General features: G+C 42.2%; 2 protein-coding genes across 13 annotated transcripts in view; one reads left to right on the plus strand and one right to left on the minus strand.

The window, feature by feature from the left end:
* Positions 1–315: 315 nt before the first annotated feature.
* On the minus strand, positions 316–13,308 carry dync2i1 (dynein 2 intermediate chain 1). Of its 8 annotated transcripts, none has more exons than XM_027145509.2 (23): positions 13,172–13,308; positions 11,994–12,229; positions 11,763–11,816; positions 10,494–11,250; positions 8,569–8,609; positions 8,130–8,279; positions 7,947–8,024; positions 7,822–7,827; positions 7,132–7,372; positions 6,930–7,041; positions 5,996–6,125; positions 5,754–5,865; positions 5,565–5,653; positions 5,292–5,418; positions 4,784–4,956; positions 4,541–4,703; positions 4,325–4,432; positions 2,809–2,870; positions 2,614–2,665; positions 1,761–1,918; positions 1,487–1,633; positions 928–1,151; positions 316–789 (listed from the first exon to the last, which is right to left on the minus strand). In XM_027145509.2, exons 2-23 carry the CDS (start codon positions 12,006–12,008, stop codon positions 618–620), a joined length of 3,171 nt encoding a protein of 1,056 aa, XP_027001310.2. In that variant the 5' UTR covers positions 12,009–12,229; positions 13,172–13,308; the 3' UTR covers positions 316–617. The 8 variants fall into 8 exon arrangements, with proteins under 8 accessions (XP_027001310.2, XP_027001311.2, XP_027001308.2 ...); XM_027145510.2 differs by having other exon boundaries at positions 1,505–1,633; positions 8,554–8,609; XM_027145507.2 differs by having other exon boundaries at positions 8,554–8,609.
* A 17-nt stretch (positions 13,309–13,325) lies between these two features.
* Positions 13,326–18,834, plus strand: part of esyt2b (extended synaptotagmin-like protein 2b) — a 42,703-nt gene continuing 37,194 nt past the window's right edge. For 3 of the 5 annotated variants that reach the window (XM_047821985.1, XM_047821986.1, XM_047821987.1), the window contains exon 1: positions 13,327–13,990. In XM_047821985.1, the coding sequence (XP_047677941.1) occupies positions 13,547–13,990 (444 nt within the window). In that variant the 5' untranslated portion in view covers positions 13,327–13,546. Of the gene's footprint in view, positions 13,991–18,834 lie in introns of all 5 variants that reach the window. The other 2 variants (XM_047821983.1, XM_047821984.1) reach the window with 1 other exon arrangement.

The raw sequence follows: 18,834 nt of genomic DNA on the forward strand, positions 1-18,834 counted from the left end.
CCGACTGCGTCCTCGTTGTTATGATACAAAGACGCACAGAAAGGGGCGTGGTTTACTGAAAGCTCCTCATTGTCCATCAAAGCATTAATCTTTGCACTTTACACTTATTATTGCTCGTCATCCATAGAGTGTAGGATATGTCTGGAAATAGCTCCCCCTGCTGGGGTTATTGCTTTATTTCATCTGCTCTACATCCTTTAGCTTGTGTGTGTGTCTGTATGTGTATGTGTATGTGTATGTGTGTGTGTGTGTGTGTGTGTGTGTGTGTGTATGTATGTGTGTGTGTGTGGGAATATCTCTTTCAAAACAAAAAAATACAATGATAATAAAGCATTTAATACAAAAATAGAAACAGCCTTTACATAACGAAATGCTACTGGACCTGGAGAAATGCAGTGAAAACTGTGAAAAAGTACACTGTCTTTTACCTCTGAGGTATAAAAGTGTTCGTTTTTCTGAAAAGAAAAAAAAACTTGCTTTACTACCAGTCATTTAAATAGCTGGATGAACTTAGAAAAAAAATAAGAATAACAGAAATGAACAAAAGCTGTTAGTGTTTGTGTGTGTGTGTGTGTGTGTGTGTGTGTGTGTGTATGTGTGTGTGTGTGTGTGTGAGTTCAGAGTGTGTCTCGGGTCAGTGAGTGGAGTTTCTCTGCGTCCATGGCTTGAGGAATTGTGAGCGAGGGAAGCAGGAAGTGGATCTCCAGCCTGCCTGAGTGTTTAGCCAGAGCGACGCCGGAGTACGGGTTCTGCATGGCGGTGTCACCGAACAAAGCCATGGCTGAGACTCTGTACACAAAAACCACACCAAAACATTAGGCTAATAATATTAACCCTGTAATACTGTTATCTAATACTTCTGTTTAACTCTCTGGTTGCTATGGTGACAGGACAGGTGTTGTGTTGTAATTGAGTTATGGTCAGTACGGGTCAGTGTGGAGGTCTTGGGTGATGAGTGGAGACTCTTCTGTCTGTGTGAGATCCCAGATGTGCAGGACAGATGCAGAGTCCAGAGCGCAGAACACGGAGCGTCGCGTCGGAGAAAACTGCACACACTGAACAAAACTGTGACCTGAACCCACGGTCCACTCACACACCGCCTCATCACATGCTAATGTATGGAGACGCACTGAACCATCACTGCAGCCCACCTGCAACACACACACAGGTTACTATGGGTGATTTACATCTCATGTTTTTGTGCCCAGTCCAACACACACACACACACACACACACACACACAGGTTACTATGGGTGATTTACATCTCATGTTTTTGTGCCCAGTCCAACACACACACACACACACACACACACACAGGTTACTATGGGTGATTTACATCTCATGTCTTTGTGCCCAGTCCAACACACACACACACACACACACACAGGTTACTATGGGTGATTTACATCTCATGTTTTTGTGCCCAGTCCAACACACACACACACACACACACACACGCACACATGCACACATGCACACACGCACACAAAGAGTAATCTTCACCAGAAAGAAAGGTTCTCCAGCAGGGCAGAACTCTAGAGCCGTGACTTCTGCTGGTCTCTCTCCACATTTAGGCCTATAGAGCTTCGGGACCGCTCGGAGTCCATGTCTGGTGCCGTGTCTCACCAAACCCTACGGTAAAACACACACACACACACATGCACACGCACACTTTACCATCTCTTTTTACCCAAACATACACCTTTATAAGTTTGACACTCATCTATTTATCGACTTATTTTCGCTTTTCTCCGCTCACCATGTTACTGCCAATGAAGTAGTGGTTAGAGTCTGAAGGAAGAAATTTCAGGACGAAGCTCAGGTGAGACGTGACCCCCAATATCCTTTTGTCCACCCCAGGGGTGGTCTGTAGAGAGGAACTGTGAAGAAGCTTCACCTTACCACCTGGATGCAGACCTGAGAAGGAGGGAGGAGAGGAAGGACACAGTGAGGACAAGGACAGAGGAGAGGAAGGACACAGTGAGGACGAGGACAGAGGAGAGGAAGGAGACAGTGAGGATGAGGACAGAGGAGAGGAAGGACACAGTGAGGATGAGGACAGATGAGAGGAAGGACACAGTGAGGATGAGGACAGAGGAGAGGAAGGACACAGTGAGGATGAGGACAGAGGAGAGGAAGGACACAGTGAGGATGAGGACAGAGGAGAGGAAGGACACAGTGAATATGAGGACAGAGGAGAGGAAGGACACAGTGAATATGAGGACAGAGGAGAGGAAGGACACATTGAGGATGAGGACAGAGGAGAGGAAGGACACACTGAGGATGAGGACAGAGGAGAGGAAGGACACATTGAGGATGAGGACAGAGAAGAGGAAGGACACATTGAGGATGAGGACAGAGGAGAGGAAGGACACAGTGAATATGAGGACAAAGGAGAGGAAGGAGACAGTGAGGACAGAGGAGAGGAAGGACACAGAGTAGACAAGGATAGAGAAGAGGAAGGACACAATGAGGACAGAGGAGAGGAAGGACACAGTGAGGATGAGGACAGAGGAGAGGAAGGACACAGTGAGGATGAGGACAGAGTAGAAGAAGGACACAGTGAGGACAGAGAAGTGAGGACAGAGAAGTGAGGACATTGTCAAACTTACCCAGATCTGTTTGGGATCCAGAATAATCAGCTTTAGGCAGCTCAACTACAACCTGTATAAGAAATTGAAAACAGTGTTGCTAGGCAACAGGGAAATACAGACGCAACCTAGAAGCTAGAGTACCAAATTGTATAAAATAAAAAATAAAAAAATATTATAAAACAACAGCAATAATAATTTTAATAACTGACTGACCCAAAGATTCAGGAGTCCATTTTCATCCAGTGACCCCAACTGGAACGACAGACCCAGTGACTCTGTAATTTACAACACAAAGGAAGTGTCTTAAGAGTCTTGCCGGAGTCCCTGTCTGCACTTTGCACATAATGTACATCGTTCATCACCTGATTACAACCATACCTAACAATTTTCTCCTGTCTGTCTCTCTCTGTCTCTCTCTCTCGCTCTCTCTCTCTCGCTATATATGCCACTCCAGAGCTCCCAGTGTTCTGAGTTCCTAGTCTGAGCGTCTCGTCTTACAGCGCTACTTCATCAGTCCTGACTTTCTACCCCAGGTTGGAGTCTCGTCACCTGGTGGTCGCCTGGCTGATCGGGCTGAGGGATTGATCTGATGGTCAGCAGTGACTCATGGGTTTGGGGTGGATGGAGCTGCCTGGAAACTGTCCTGACTGCATTTTTATCAGCGATCATTTGAAGACATTGACAGGAAGGGATTAGTGTTGGGTCTGTGGTGAACTCAGAGGCTGTGCTGACACATTAGATCCTCAGCAGCTCTCGGCTGCACCCAAATGAATATGAGGTTCACTTCTGAGTCTGGTTCCTCTCAAGGTTTCTTCCTCATATCATCTCAGGGAGATTTTCCTCAACACGGTCACCTCAGGCTTGATCATTAGGGATAGATAGAAATAAATAGTATTTAAATGTTTTTTATTTTATTTTTAATTTTTTTTTATAAAGTGAGTAGTTTTAAATAAATTTTAAAGGCATGTATTAATAATAATAATAATAATAATAATAATACATTCCTTTAAAATTAATTTAAAACTACAAATTTTTTTTAAAAAATAAAACGTTTTTATTTTAAACATTTTTAATTTTCTTTTATTTTTTTTACATTTTTAAAACAACTAACTTTAAAAAATGTAAAAAATAAAAACAAATTAAATCTATTTTTTTTATTGTTTTAATTTTTTTAAAAACAACTAACTTTTAAAAATGTAAACAATAAAAACAAATTAAATCTATTTTTTTTAATTTTGTAATTTTTTTAAAACTACTAACTTGAAAAAATGTAAAAAAAAAAGAATTAAAGCATTTTATAATAAACATTAATTATTATTATTATTATTATTATTATTATTATTATTATTATTATTATTACTGTTTCTATACTTTTATTAATAATAATATTATTATTATTATTACTGTTTCTATACTTCTGCAAAGCTGCTTTGAGACAATGTGGATTATTAAAAGCGTTACACAAATAAACTGAACTGAATTAAAAACCCTTCCTGTGTCCCTTCGTAGGAAAACACTGCTTTAATTAAAAGGATGCTCCAAAATACACAGCGTTAACATTAGCATCAGGCTACAAAACACTAGCTTGCTCATTCAACCAGGAGCATCGCTGTATGATGACTTTTGGTATAAAAATGGTTTCTAGTTGTTACATTATTATGACACTTTCCTAAATTGGTCCTAGCTTCCTGTTTGGGTTAAACCTCACTTTCTCTGATTTAATGTTTACCTTCCTGCTCTGGTAGCAGTGGATCTCTAAGCCCCGCCCCCACGTTGACCAGGACAGGCTCGACAGACACTATGGGAGAGAAGTGCCCCACCCCTGACAGCACAGCATCTACACACACACACACACACACACACAGTCAAGTAGTCAGAAACACTGAATATTATTCCTAGGTCTTTGTGTGTTGTTGAATATTCTCCTCTAACAGTAAGTTCTAACCGGTGGAGAATGTTGGGTGACGCAGTGTCCACTCCTCCTCACACACTCTAATGTGTAAGTGAGATCCAGAATGTTCTCTCAGGTCCCACACCAACACGGATCCCACGTCTGTCCCGGCAAACACCAACGTGGCCTTCCCCGGACTGAAGCAGCAGCTCCGCACCTGAGACACAGAAAGGAGACTCTTACCAGCTCTAGTGTGTGTGTGTGTGTGTGTGTGTGTGTGTGTGTGTGTGTGTGTACCTCAGCTTCATAGAAGAGGATTCTCTGCGGTGTGGACGGCTCCCAGATGTTCCACACACAGATCATCGTCTTACTGTCGATTGTGACATCATATGATCTGGAGCACGGGGCATGAACGGAGAGCAAGGTGTGAGTCTGAGTCTGGGAGAAGTGTAACAACTTCACCTGTCGACCTGCACACACACACACACACACACACACACACACACACACACACACACACACACACATACACACACACAAGAAGTCAAAAACACTGAATGCTATTCCTATGTCTTAGTGTGTTGTTGAATAATCTCTTATAACAGGAACACACACACACACACACACAGGGAATTTAATGTCATGCTGAAAGAACATTTGTTTGGTCTATGTGTGGGAGAGTGAGAAGTTGTGGAAAGATTAGATTGGTGTGTGTATGTTTGTGTGTATATAGATATTACCTTGTAGAAAGGGCAGTAAAGTGTGTGTGTGTGTGTGTGTGTGTGTGTGTGTGTGTTTCTGTTACCTTGCAGAATATTAAGTTTGGTGTTGAGCTGAACACAGCCCTCACTGAAGGAGTACGTGTGTGTTTGGGATTGAAGCTTTTCAGTTTTGCTTTCAGCGATGTTCTCCTCCAGCAACACTGCCATCACCTGCAACACACACACACACACACACACACACACACACACACACACACACACACACACACACACACACACACACACACACATCAGATCTGGGAGAAGAACAATAAATAAATAAATAAAAATAAAAAAGAAAGTAAAATAAATCCCACCTGTGTGGCAGATCGCAGAAAGGCAGCGAGCCGCTTGGAGTCCACAGTCGTCCTGGTCACGTCTGATGCATTCTGGGAAACCTGTGGGCCTGTGGGTCAGTTAACATCCAGCAGTCAGTCATTCTTTAGTCACGCTCAGAGTTATTCAGAATTATATCAGAGTTCTGTCCGTTACGCTGTGTTCCTCACCTCCACACGCCACGCTGCTCTCTGGAGGATGTTGTGTCCACACGTCCGTCATGTCCGTCTCGTCTGTCTGAGTGTCTCGCTCCATGTTGTCCTCATTGCACTGCACGTAGGCCTGCGTTATAAATATTAAATATGAATGAAAAAAGAACTAATAAAATAAGAGTCACAGACGTCAGGAGAAACGAGATTTGTCCTTGTGTGTGATTATTGTGTTAAAGTGGGTCATGTTGAGTAGAACAGACCTGCTTGGTGTTGGCCATGCCGTAGCTCTTCATGTACAGGTCGTACTCGCGGACCGGAGGCAAATCCAGGAGACACTCGGTGACGGAAAAGTCCAGATCGATCAGGCGCAGGAGCTCAACGCTACGTTTCCTACGTTACAGAAACACGGTCAGGTATCGAGGGAATCACAGTGACCTGATGAGTTGTGTTTTAGTTGGAACTCTTATTTCCATATATATACTTATCTAAAGCAAGGTTCATTCACTGTCTCGCTCACACACTGTCTTGCACACTGACTCACACACACACTCATATGCACACTCACACACACACTCATATGCACACTCACACACACACACACACACACACACACACACACACACACACACACACACACACACACACACTCATCCACACACTCACACACTCATCCACACACTCATCCACACACACACACACACTCATCCACACACTCATCCACACACACAGACTCATCCACACACAAACATACACACACTCATCCACACACTCATCCACACACTCATCCACACACTCATCCACACACACAGACTCATCCACACACAAACATACACACACTCATCCACACACATCCACACACACACACACACACACTCATAGACACACACACACACACACTCATACAAACACACTCATCCACACACACTCATATACACACACTAATACAAACACACACACACAAACTCATAGACATACACACACACACACACTCATACAAACACACTCATATACACACACTCATACAAACACACACACACACACACACACACATACACACACACTCATATATACACACACACACACACACACACACACACACACACACACTCATATACACACACACATACACTCATACACACACACTCATTTACACACACTCATTCACACACACTCATTCACACACACTTCACTCACTTCTGTTTATCTGAGGCTTGCTGGTTTATCTCTCTCTGCCTCGCTGCTGTGAAGTCGATGACTCTGCCGTACGCTCTACTTTTCCTTGAGTGGCTCTCAGAGTCAACACTCACTAAAGTATAGAGTATTTTTTTATCAGCCCCAGTTTGGTTATTATCTCTGGATGAACCCAGCGCACTCAGGTGGTGGAGATCACAGCTACCTCTGAGGGAGATCTCAGACTCCTGGGTCGAGGAGATGGAGTGAGCAGTGCTGAGCAACTCGTTCTCCTGCTCCATGGCTCTCTGGATGGCCTCCACCTCCCGTCTGCTGTGTGGACTCAGCTCTCTCCTGACCTCCATACTTTTATCTTCACGCACCTCTTCTTCCTCCATCACCTCCCTTTTTTCTTCTTCTTCTTCTTCTCTGTCCTCATCAAACTCTTCAAAGTCTTCCTCATAGTCCTAAAGATATAGAAAAGGAGATTATGGTCCAGTACAGCAGAACTTCTGTAGCCCTACAGCTGAAAAAACCCTCTCAGGTTTCAGGGCCGTTAATCCAGTGAATAAGAGACGCGTCATGTTTCATGAGTCATCAGTTCTATCAGATACAGAGCAATTAAATAAGAAAAAAAAATTATTTATTTATTTTTGTTATAAAATTGCCTAAAACAGAAAAAATCCCAGCCTTAATAAACGTCTCTGTATCTTGTGACATTATTATTATTATTATTATTATTATTATTATTATTATTATTATTATTATTATTATTATTATTATTATTATTATTATTATTATTGGATGGATAGATGGACAGATGGATGGATGGATGGATGGACGGACAGATGGATGGATGGACAGATGGATGGATAGACAGATGGATGGATGGATGGATGGATGTGCGACAACTCACCATTTTCTTGTGGCACCAATCCGTTTGAAAGCAATAAGTGATACACAGACAGAAACACACAGATGTGATGATATGACCCATGGAGTGTAGCTCATCATCTCAAACAGCACACACTCTACTCTCACCTCGAAATCGTCCTCGTAATCTTCATTCCCAGAATCCTTTGCTCCTTGGTGACTGTCCTTTGTCACGTCACGTTCAACCTGCGTGTACACGGACACGTGCGAACATATGTATCCATGTGATGTGTCGGTTAATTAGGAAACCGATCAGAATCCAGAATAGTGTGTGTGTGTGTGTGTATATACCTCTTGCAGGGTTTTCCTCTGCGCACTCTCATGCTCTCTGTCTCTCTGATTCGAGTCAGTGTGCCTCTGGTCTCGTTTATTCCTCTCCTCTCTCTCCCTCACCCTGTCTCCGTCCTGACGTCTGTGTCTCTGCTCGATCACCTTGTCCTCCTAAAACAAACAGTGACATGAATGCAAACATCCACACACACACACACACACACACACACACACACACACACACACACACACACACACACACACACACTGGGTGCACTAGATGCACTGCACACATCTCATTGTTCTGAATGATACAGCAGTATTTAAACTCCATGTGTGAGTTCTATTCGGTTCAAACACTGAGTTTATTATTATTATTATTATTATTATTATTATTATTATTATTATTATTATTATTATTAACATTTTGCTTTGACCGAGTTACATGGTTGAATCGTACATGCTGTTCCTTCTCTCTTCTCCTCTGCTCCCTTCTGTCCTCTGAAATGAAATACAAGACAAATAAATTAAAGGAGGGAAGGTGTGGCCTGTGTGTGTCAGTCTGAGTGAAGGAGGCGTGGCCTGTGTGTGTCAGTCTGAGTGAAGGAGGCGTGGCCTGTGTGTGTCAGTCTGAGTGAAGGAGGCGTGGCCTGTGTGTGTCAGTCTGAGTGAAGGAGGCGTGGCCTCTGTGTGTCAGTCTGAGTGAAGGAGGCGTGGCCTATGTGTGTGTGGCAGTCAGAGTGAAGGAGGAGTGGCCTCTGTGTGTCAGTCTGAGTGAAGGAGGCGTGGCCTCTGTGTGTGTCAGTCTGAGTGAAGGAGGCGTGGCCTCTGTGTGTCAGTCTGAGTGAAGGAGGCGTGGCCTATGTGTGTGTCAGTCTGAGTGAAGGAGGCGTGGCCTGTGTGTGTGTCAGTCTGAGTGAAGGAGGCGTGGCCTGTGTGTGTCAGTCTGAGTGAAGGGGGCGTGGCCTGTGTGTGTCAGTCTGAGTGAAGGAGGCGTGGCCTGTGTGTGTCAGTCTGAGTGAAGGAGGCGTGGCCTGTGTGTGTCAGTCTGAGTGAAGGAGGCGTGGCCTGTGTGTGTGTCAGTCTGAGTGAAGGGGGCGTGGCCTGTGTGTGTCAGTCTGAGTGAAGGAGGCGTGGCCTGTGTGTGTCAGTCTGAGTGAAGGAGGCGTGGCCTGTGTGTGTGTCAGTCTGAGTGAAGGAGGCGTGGCCTGTGTGTGTCAGTCTGAGTGAAGGAGGCGTGGCCTGTGTGTGTCAGTCTCAGTGAAGGAGGTGTGGCCTATGTGTGTCAGTCTCAGTGAAGGAGGTGTGGCCTGTGTGTGTCATTCTGAGTGAAGGAGGCGTGGCCTGTGTGTGTCAGTCTCAGTGAAGGAGGTGTGGCCTATGTGTGTCAGTCTCAGTGAAGGAGGTGTGGCTTCTCTCTGTGTGTCAGTCTGAGTGAAGGAGGCGTGGCCTCTGTGTGTGTCAGTCTGAGTGAAGGAGGCGTGGCCTGTGTGTGTGTCAGTCTGAGTGAAGGAGGCGTGGCCTGTGTGTGTCAGTCTGAGTGAAGGAGGCGTGGCCTGTGTGTGTCAGTCTGAGTGAAGGAGGCGTGGCCTGTGTGTGTCAGTCTGAGTGAAGGAGGCGTGGCCTGTGTGTGTCAGTCTGAGTGAAGGAGGCGTGGCCTGTGTGTGTCAGTCTGAGTGAAGGAGGCGTGGCCTGTGTGTGTCAGTCTCAGTGAAGGAGGTGTGGCTTCTCTCTGTGTGTCAGTCTCAGTGAAGGAGGTGTGGCTTCTCTCTGTGTGTCAGTCTGAGTGAAGGAGGCGTGGCCTGTGTGTGTCAGTCTCAGTGAAGGAGGCGTGGCCTGTGTGTGTCAGTCTCAGTGAAGGAGGTGTGGCCTATGTGTGTCAGTCTCAGTGAAGGAGGCATGGCCTGTGTGTGTCATTCTGAGTGAAGGAGTCGTGGCCTGTGTGTGTCAGTCTCAGTGAAGGAGGTGTGGCCTATGTGTGTCAGTCTCAGTGAAGGAGGTGTGGCTTCTCTCTGTGTGTCAGTCTGAGTGAAGGAGGCGTGGCCTGTGTGTGTCAGTCTGAGTGAAGGAGGCGTGGCCTGTGTGTGTCAGTCTGAGTGAAGGAGGCATGGCCTGTATGTGTCAGTCTGAGTGAAGGAGGCGTGGCCTGTGTGTGTCAGTCTGAGTGGAGGCGTGGCCGGTGTGTGTTAGTCTGAGTGAAGGAGGCGTGGCCTGTGTGTGTCAGTCTGAGTGAAGGAGGCGTGGCCTGTGTGTGTCAGTCTGAGTGAAGGAGGCGTGGCCTGTGTGTGTCAGTCTGAGTGAAGGAGGCGTGGCCTGTGTGTGTCAGTCTCAGTGAAAGAGGCATTAATTTTTTTCATGTAAAATAAAGCTGTTTAACAGTCTCACCTCCGTCTGTCTGTCCCATGTGCTGTCTGTGACCATGTGTCTCTCGTCTTTCGTGCTCTCTCCGTCCTCTTTCCCGTTCTTCACCTCCACGGCGATGCTCCCTCTCTCTGTGCCTCTCTTTCCTGTCTTTCTCTCTCTCCCGTGACTTGTCCTCCACATCTAGACTAAAATCCTTCTCTTTCCTTCTTTCTTTTTCTCGCTCTGCCCTCCTCCTCTCCCTCTCTCTGTCTTTTTCCCTATCCTTCTCTTCCCCTAAATCTCTCACCGCCTCCCTCGTACTGTCTCTCTCTTTCTCTCTTGGTTTTTCTCTGTCCCTCTTTTCTTTTTCTCTGACTTTTTCCCCATACCTCTTTTCTCTCTCTCTGTCTTTTTCCCTGTCCCTCTTTTCTCTCTCTCTGTCTTTTTCCTTGTCCCTTTCTTTCTCCCTGTTCCTCTTTTCTCTCTCTGTATCTTTTCCCCTGTCCCTCTCTTTTACCCTCTCTCTCTCCCTCTCCAAATCTCTCTCTCTGTCTTTTTCCCTGTCCCTCTCTTTATTTCTCTCTTTCTCCCTGTTCCTCTTTACCCTCTCTCTCTCCCTCTCTCCATCTCTCTCTTTCTCTCTTTCTCTGTATTGGGTTTCACCACGATCTCTGTTGCTCTCTTTCACTCGTTCATCCCTCGCTTCTCCTCTCCTGGCACTTTCCTCTCTGTGCTTCCTCCTCTCTCTCTCTGGGTCTCGGTGTGATCTCTCTTTCCTCCCGCTCTCCTCCTCTTGGCTCTGTGAATTAATCAGGACATTTAATTCTATCCAGTGTTTCCTGATGGACTCAAAGTCTCAGAGTACAAACACAAACACACACACACACACACACATACACACACACATACATAAACACATACACATACACACACATACACAAACACACACACATACACATATACACACACACATACACACACATATACACACACAAACAAACACAAACACACACACACAAACACATACATACATACATACATACATACATACATACACACACACATACACAAACACATACATAAACACATACACACACACACACGTATACACATACACACACACACACGTATACACATACACACACACACACACACACACACACGTATACACACACACACACACACACACGTATACACACACACACACACACACACACACACACACACACACACACACATACACATATACATACACGCATACATACACGCATACATACACGCACACGCACACGCACACGCACACGCACTTACCTGTATGTGCCTTATTAAATCATCAGGTCTCCATGTGTCTTCTTTGGTTATTTTCTTACAAAGGAGAAAAAAATGATGATTGTCTCTAATATCCTCATCAGCTGATAATCACTAACTCATCTGTTACTGTACAGCTAATATGTAAAATAAATAAACAATAACGTAATGACTAATGACTTGTTTTTATTCCAATACAACACTTTCTGAAGATAAAGCGTGTGAAATCCTCACCTTTCCGCTGTACATCGCTGATCCTAACTCCTGTTTAAAGCCCTGTTACTTAGTGTTGACATCACTGTCCGCCATGACACCCCTCTGTAAGGCAAGCGCGCATGCGCGCTCAGCTGAAATCCATAGTAACTGCGTCATAGCAACAGGACGACCAATCGAGCACAGAGGTGTTCCACTAACACAGAAATCACCATGGAGACTCAGACCAGCCGAGTTGATCATCGACAGCGAGACATCTAAATAAAAAAAACAAACCATTTTTAATAAAATAATTTATTGTACCAGCTAATTATCACCGACATTAGATGTCTATAAATTCTAAACTGTTTTTATCTTTTTATTTTTTTATTGAAAAATAATTTAACAATAAAGTATTACTTTGTTAATTATACTGACCTTTGGTACATTTTTATTAAAGAAATGATTAAATCTTCATTTATTTATTATTCTTTACGTCGTTCATTAATTAATTAATTTATTTTTTTATTTATTTATTTTTGGTATTTTTAAGTTTTTATCAGCTTTAATTCTGCAATAAAGGCAGGTTTGTATTCATTATTCATTTATTATTTATTTCATCTTTTAATTAATTGATTAATTATAGGGTCGATGCCCTTCAGCATTTATAAGTGATATACGTATAAATCACAGAAATGGGCGTGGCTTCTGTACATTAATAATCCATGTCTACTACACACTCATCTACTATGATTTAAAATGTTTGTTGTGGCTCACATTAGATCATTAACATGTGAAAGCAGTGTTTAAGGTGTTCGATTATAGATCAGAAGGTCATGAGTTCGAATCCCAGGTCCACCAGCGCTGCCACTGCTGGGCCTCTGAGCAAGGCCCTTAATCATCATTTGTATAAAGATGAGATAATGTAAGTGTCTGCCCAATGCTGGAAATGTAAATGATCAGAAGGTCAGAAAATCAAATCCCAAATCCACCAGAGCTACCACTGTTGGGGCCCCTGAGCAAGGCCCTTAACCCTCAAGTGCTCATTATTATTGCCAGTAATGTAAATAGGTCACATGTCTGTAGTTGTGTCTCTATCACAACTGAAACAAACAAACAAACCCCACAACGTTAGGTGAAGTTAACATTTTAGGTCAGTTTTAAGCTGGAGTTAGTTGTACTGCGAATTTTATACAGTTTGTGTGTTTGTGTGTGTTTACCTGCAGCAGGTAAGCGCCAGGGGGAGCTTCTGAGTGTGTGTGTGTGTGTGTGTGTGTGTGTGTGTGTGTGTGTGTGTGTGTGTGTGTGTGTGTGTGTGTGTGTCTTAGCAGCTGCTGTCATAACGAAGCACACACACACACGCACACATACACACACACACACGCAGGGTGCAGGAGCGCGCGACACAATGGCGAGGAAACACGACTCGTGTTCTCTGTCTGATCTTTAACACTGAACGAGATTGCGCTTGGAAAATGGACGAACTGACGTGAGCTCGTGGTTGAAGTACAGATTGTAGTGACCGACAGCACCGACAGAGACTCCGGTTAAACTTGGGCAGTCTAACGGAGCGCTGAGGCAGGAGGAAGGAGGCAATGAGCGGAAACGGAGCTCCGGGAGCGCAGGATGCGGCGCAGAAGAACAGCAGCTCCGCCGATCCTCCTCTTCCTCCACCTCATCATCCCGGGCAGACCCGAATCCCGACGGCACCGAGCTCGCAGGACGCACTGACCTCCTGTTCTTCCTCATCCTCCGTTTCCTCGTCCTCCGCCGGGCGCGTGGCGCGGACCTGGGTGCGCTTCGCCAAAGCCTTCGTGCTCATCTTCCCCGTCTACGCGCTCGGTTACTTCGAGTGCAGCGTCAGCTGGTTACTGATCGGCCTCGCCATCTTCTTCTTCTGGAGAAGGAACTCGGGCTGTAAGAGCTCCAGGCTGAGCCGAGCTCTGGCGTTTCTCCAGCAGCAGCGAGAGATGGAGGAAGAGGCGGAGGACAAGAGCGGAGCCGCGCGCGCACTGGAAACCACCGAGCTGCCCTCATGGGTGAGAGACCACTGACTATCTCTTCTTACTCACCCCACTGTAAAGCAGCACAGCTTAGTGGCTATAGATGAGGTCATATCAAGGTTTTATTTTTAAACGGTATAAAGAATTTGGCCAGAAGTTTGTTTACGCGTCACATCACATCACATCACATTTCACATGAACCAGTGGTGTCTCCAAGCACGTGGTGCTTATCGTAAAACCTTGACTATCTGAAATAACAGCGGTACAGGAATCAGTTCAGTGGCAAGAAGCTTCTGTGTGTGCTTTATTTCAGGTCTGATCAATAAAGTCCATCCAGGAGGCTTTTATTTATTTATTTATTTATTTATTTATTTATTTATTTATTGAAAGTTGCTTTAAACCTAGATAGATTGATTCAGTGTCCATTTCATCAGCCAATCACAGGGTGTCCTGTTCTGTCCTGTCCTTTATTTGTTTGTTTGTTTGTTTGTTTGTTTTAATCCAGCAATTATAAAAGGTAATGCATTTGATAGTGCACTTGAAGATAAAATTAGAAAAGATCAGATCCCCTGAGGTTCCTTGTGAGGATGTGCGGTTCATTAAATGGATGGATGGATGGCATAATAATGCATTATATCAGAAATACACATGTTATGATTCAAATCCAGAAAGTGACATGTAACAGGATTGAATCAGTGAAGCAACTGGGTGACAATAACACAACAAACAGGTCGCATTGGATTTACACTCTCATAAAAAAAAGTTTACTGTATTCTTCATTACTGTTAGGGTGGGGCTTTAATATATATATAATATATGTATTTTTATATATACAGCAGCTTTATGGATCGTATTGGCATTTTAAAACATGCGGTAAAGGTTAATTACCTGCACTTTTATAGATACACTTTAGTTGCTCTGTACTAAAGTTTAAAGGCTGCTGCAAATGTCCACACATTATTGTTTAAATAATATGATGGATGCTGTGTATCAATAACTGGAGTCGCTCTGCGAATTAAATCCCTGGCTGGAGAGAAAAGCTTTCAAGGAAGTTCATCTTTTTAGTCTCTTTAGTTTGGTTTCAGAGGACTAAAACATATACCTGATCTCTCTCTCTCTCTCTCTCTCTCTCTCTCTCTCTCACTCTATGTCTCTCTCTATATAAAAATAAGTAGAGATACTACTAGATGAACTACATGTATAATTTTCCATACATTAGATAGCAGTATGACAGCAGGTTATTTACCAAGGACTGAATGACACAGGTTAAGAAGTTACTGGAAAGAAAAACACACATAAAGTGATATTAAAGGCACAGTGACAGGAGGCTGTCAATCATACAGTATGTCTTCAACTGTTATAGAGGGAATTAAGGCAGAGAAGCAACCAAGAGCTTAACAGCAGCTTTTAACCCCATGCTACCACCACCATGCCTCAATAGACGTGTTATTAATAGTATTAATATTAATTCTTCTGTCTGTGGTTTAAAACGTGTAAGGTAGAGCCGCTTTTCCTCAATGCTAGAGGTAACGGTGAGTTTGTGATCCTCAGCAGAGTAACGCTGTCCACCGGTGCTAAACTTGTCACAGCACGGCTGTGTAAACACCGTGACCCAGCGTGACTGAGTCTAAGTTTGGATCTCAGTTGATCCTCTGCTTCTCACTGATGGTCACGGTGGCTTTGTGATGTTCGTTCGTGCCACAAGGTGACCATTATTTCCGTGGAACAACACGCCATGTGTTCTCGCGCTAATTTCCAGCCTACTTTAATCTCCAGGACTGCAATGCTATCTTTCTCTCAGCAGAGTCCAGTCCTCGTGACCAGGCAAGAAAAATCACTCCATGTTTTTCACAGTTATAGGGAAATAATCAGCATCACAGTGGGGTGCTGAGTGGGCGGAGTCACTATCAGAAAATAAGCAATGATTATTTTCCTGTCAAGACACATCTATTATACAGCGAGTTATACAAGAATTTCTTATGTTCTTTTATCCAGAATTTCTCCAGTTTTTTTTTTTAATGTCGTTTCCTCACCATCCGCTCTTAATTCTCTCTCTGTCGAGGTTAATCACGCTACCATCTCACTACTACACTAGTGAGAACCCCTGACTCCTGATGTCGTTGTGTAGCTCAACTCCATGTCCCTGTCTCAGAATCGGCTCCTTCAACCGTACGGCAACAAATCTCACTCTGCCACTCGTAGCACACTGACCTACAAAAAGAAGCGTTACAAAAAGGATGAACATTTGATCACTTAGAAGCTTGAATGACTGGACTAAAGTTTACATACTGTACTGTAACAAGAACGAATCAGAAATGCTGCAAAGTCCTTTATTTCTTTTACATTTATAGAAATATGTAACTTCTTTCAAGTCATCTTGTCTTCTTTCATCCGTATTTCCAAAACAAACCTGAAAGAGTAATAACTGAACACTTTAGTAGCCTTTCAGCTGAAAATGCAATTAACTGAAATGAGCTAGAAACGATTATTAATTCATGGCGTTGTTCTGTTGTGAACGTGTTTGAATTGATTTAAAAGCAGCGTTAGATTAATGTACTGCATATGTTCAGGTGGTGGAGTTCATGGATTCTGGAAGATTTTTGTTTTTTTTTTCTGGAGGATTTTGTGTGAAATTGTCTGATTCACGAATGTGTGAAGAGTTCTGGTCATGTGACTTCAGTTTTAAATGATAAATAAACTGATGTGTCTTTAAAGAGCTTCGTAATTGATTAATTGATCACAAATTTTTAAAATTTATTTGCAGTCTGTGAGGTAGAACCTGCAAATCTACAAATAGTATTGTTCTTCACGGGTTCCTAAGTGCCCTGTGATTGGTGGAGGAGTTTGTGGGGAGGTCCCAGGATGAGGATGTAATCGGATACACATACATTAATCACAATGATGAGATAATGACTTATTGCTCAGGACATTTTACTTTCAGAGCCATTTCATGTAGAGCGGCAATATCCTGAATACTGCAGCAGTAGAGCTCCTGCAGCACTGACAACAAGCTTTTAGTGTAATTCGGTATGTGCTGAAATTCACTTCCACTGCTGAACTCAACACACTGTAACACAATAAAACACAATATAACACACTGTAACACAATGTAACACACTGTAACACAATAAAACACAATATAACACACTGTAACACAATGTAACACACTGTAACACAATAAAACACAATGTAACACACTGTAACACAATGTAACACACTGTAACACAATAAAACACAATATAACACAATGTAACACACTGTAACACAATGTAACACACTGAAACACAATATAACACACTGTAACACAATATAACACACTGTAACACAATGTAACACATTGTAACACAATAAAACACAATATAACACAATATAACACAATGTAACACACTGTAACACAATGTAACACACTGTAACACAATATAACACACTGTAACACAATGTAACACACTGTAACACAATAAAACACAATATAACACAATAAAACACAATGTAACACACTGTAACACAATGTAACACACTGAAACACAATATAACACAATGTAACACAATGTAACACACTGTAACACAATAAAACACAATATAACACAATAAAACACAATGTAACACACTGTAACACACTGAAACACAATATAACAATAAAACACACTGTAACACAATGTAACACACTGTAACACAATAAAACACAATATTACACAGTGTAACACAATATAACACACTGTAACACAATAAAACACAATCTAACACAATATAACAATAAAACACAATATAACACACTGTAACACAATGTAACACACTGTAACACAATAAAACACAATATAACACAATAAAACACAATGTAACACACTGTAACACAATGTAACACACTGAAACACAATATAACAATAAAACACACTGTAACACAATGTAACACACTGTAACACAATAAAACACAATATTACACACTGTAACACAATATAACACACTGTAACACAATAAAACACAATCTAACACAATATAACAATAAAACACAATATAACACAGTGTAATACAATATAACAATAAAACACACTGTAACACAATAAAACACAATATAACACAATGTAACACAATATAACAAAATATAACACACTGTAACACAATATAGCACAATATAACACACTGTAACACAATGTAACACATTGTAACACAATATAACAAAATATAACACACTGTAACACAATGTAACACAATAAAACACAATATAACACACTGTAACACAATGTAACACACTGAAACACAATAAAACAATGTAACACACTGTAACACAATAAAACACAATATAACACAATATAACACATTATAACACATTATAACACATTATAGCACATTATAACACATTATAGCACATTATAACACATTATAACACATTATAACACATTATAACACATTGTAACACATTATAACACATTATAACACATTATAGCACATTGTAACACATTATAACACAATATAACACACTGTAACACAATGTAACACACTGTAACACAATAAAACACAATATAACACAATATAACACGCTGTAACACAATGTAACACAATATAGCACACTGTAACACAATGTAACACACTGTAACACAATAAAACAATAAACACACTGTAACACAATGTAACACAATAAAACACACTGTAACACAATAAAACACAATGTAACACACTGTAACACAATAAAACACAATATAACACACTGTAACACAATGTAACACACTGTAACACAATAAAACACAATGTAACACACTGTAACACAATAAAACACAATATAACACACTGTAACACAATAAAACACACTGTAACACAATGTAACACAATATAACACTGTACTGTAACACAATAAAACACATTGTAACACAATAAAACACATTGTA

The sequence above is a fragment of the Tachysurus fulvidraco genome, chromosome 1 (genome assembly GCF_022655615.1).
Source record: "Tachysurus fulvidraco isolate hzauxx_2018 chromosome 1, HZAU_PFXX_2.0, whole genome shotgun sequence".
NCBI classification, from domain to species: domain Eukaryota; kingdom Metazoa; phylum Chordata; class Actinopteri; order Siluriformes; family Bagridae; genus Tachysurus; species Tachysurus fulvidraco.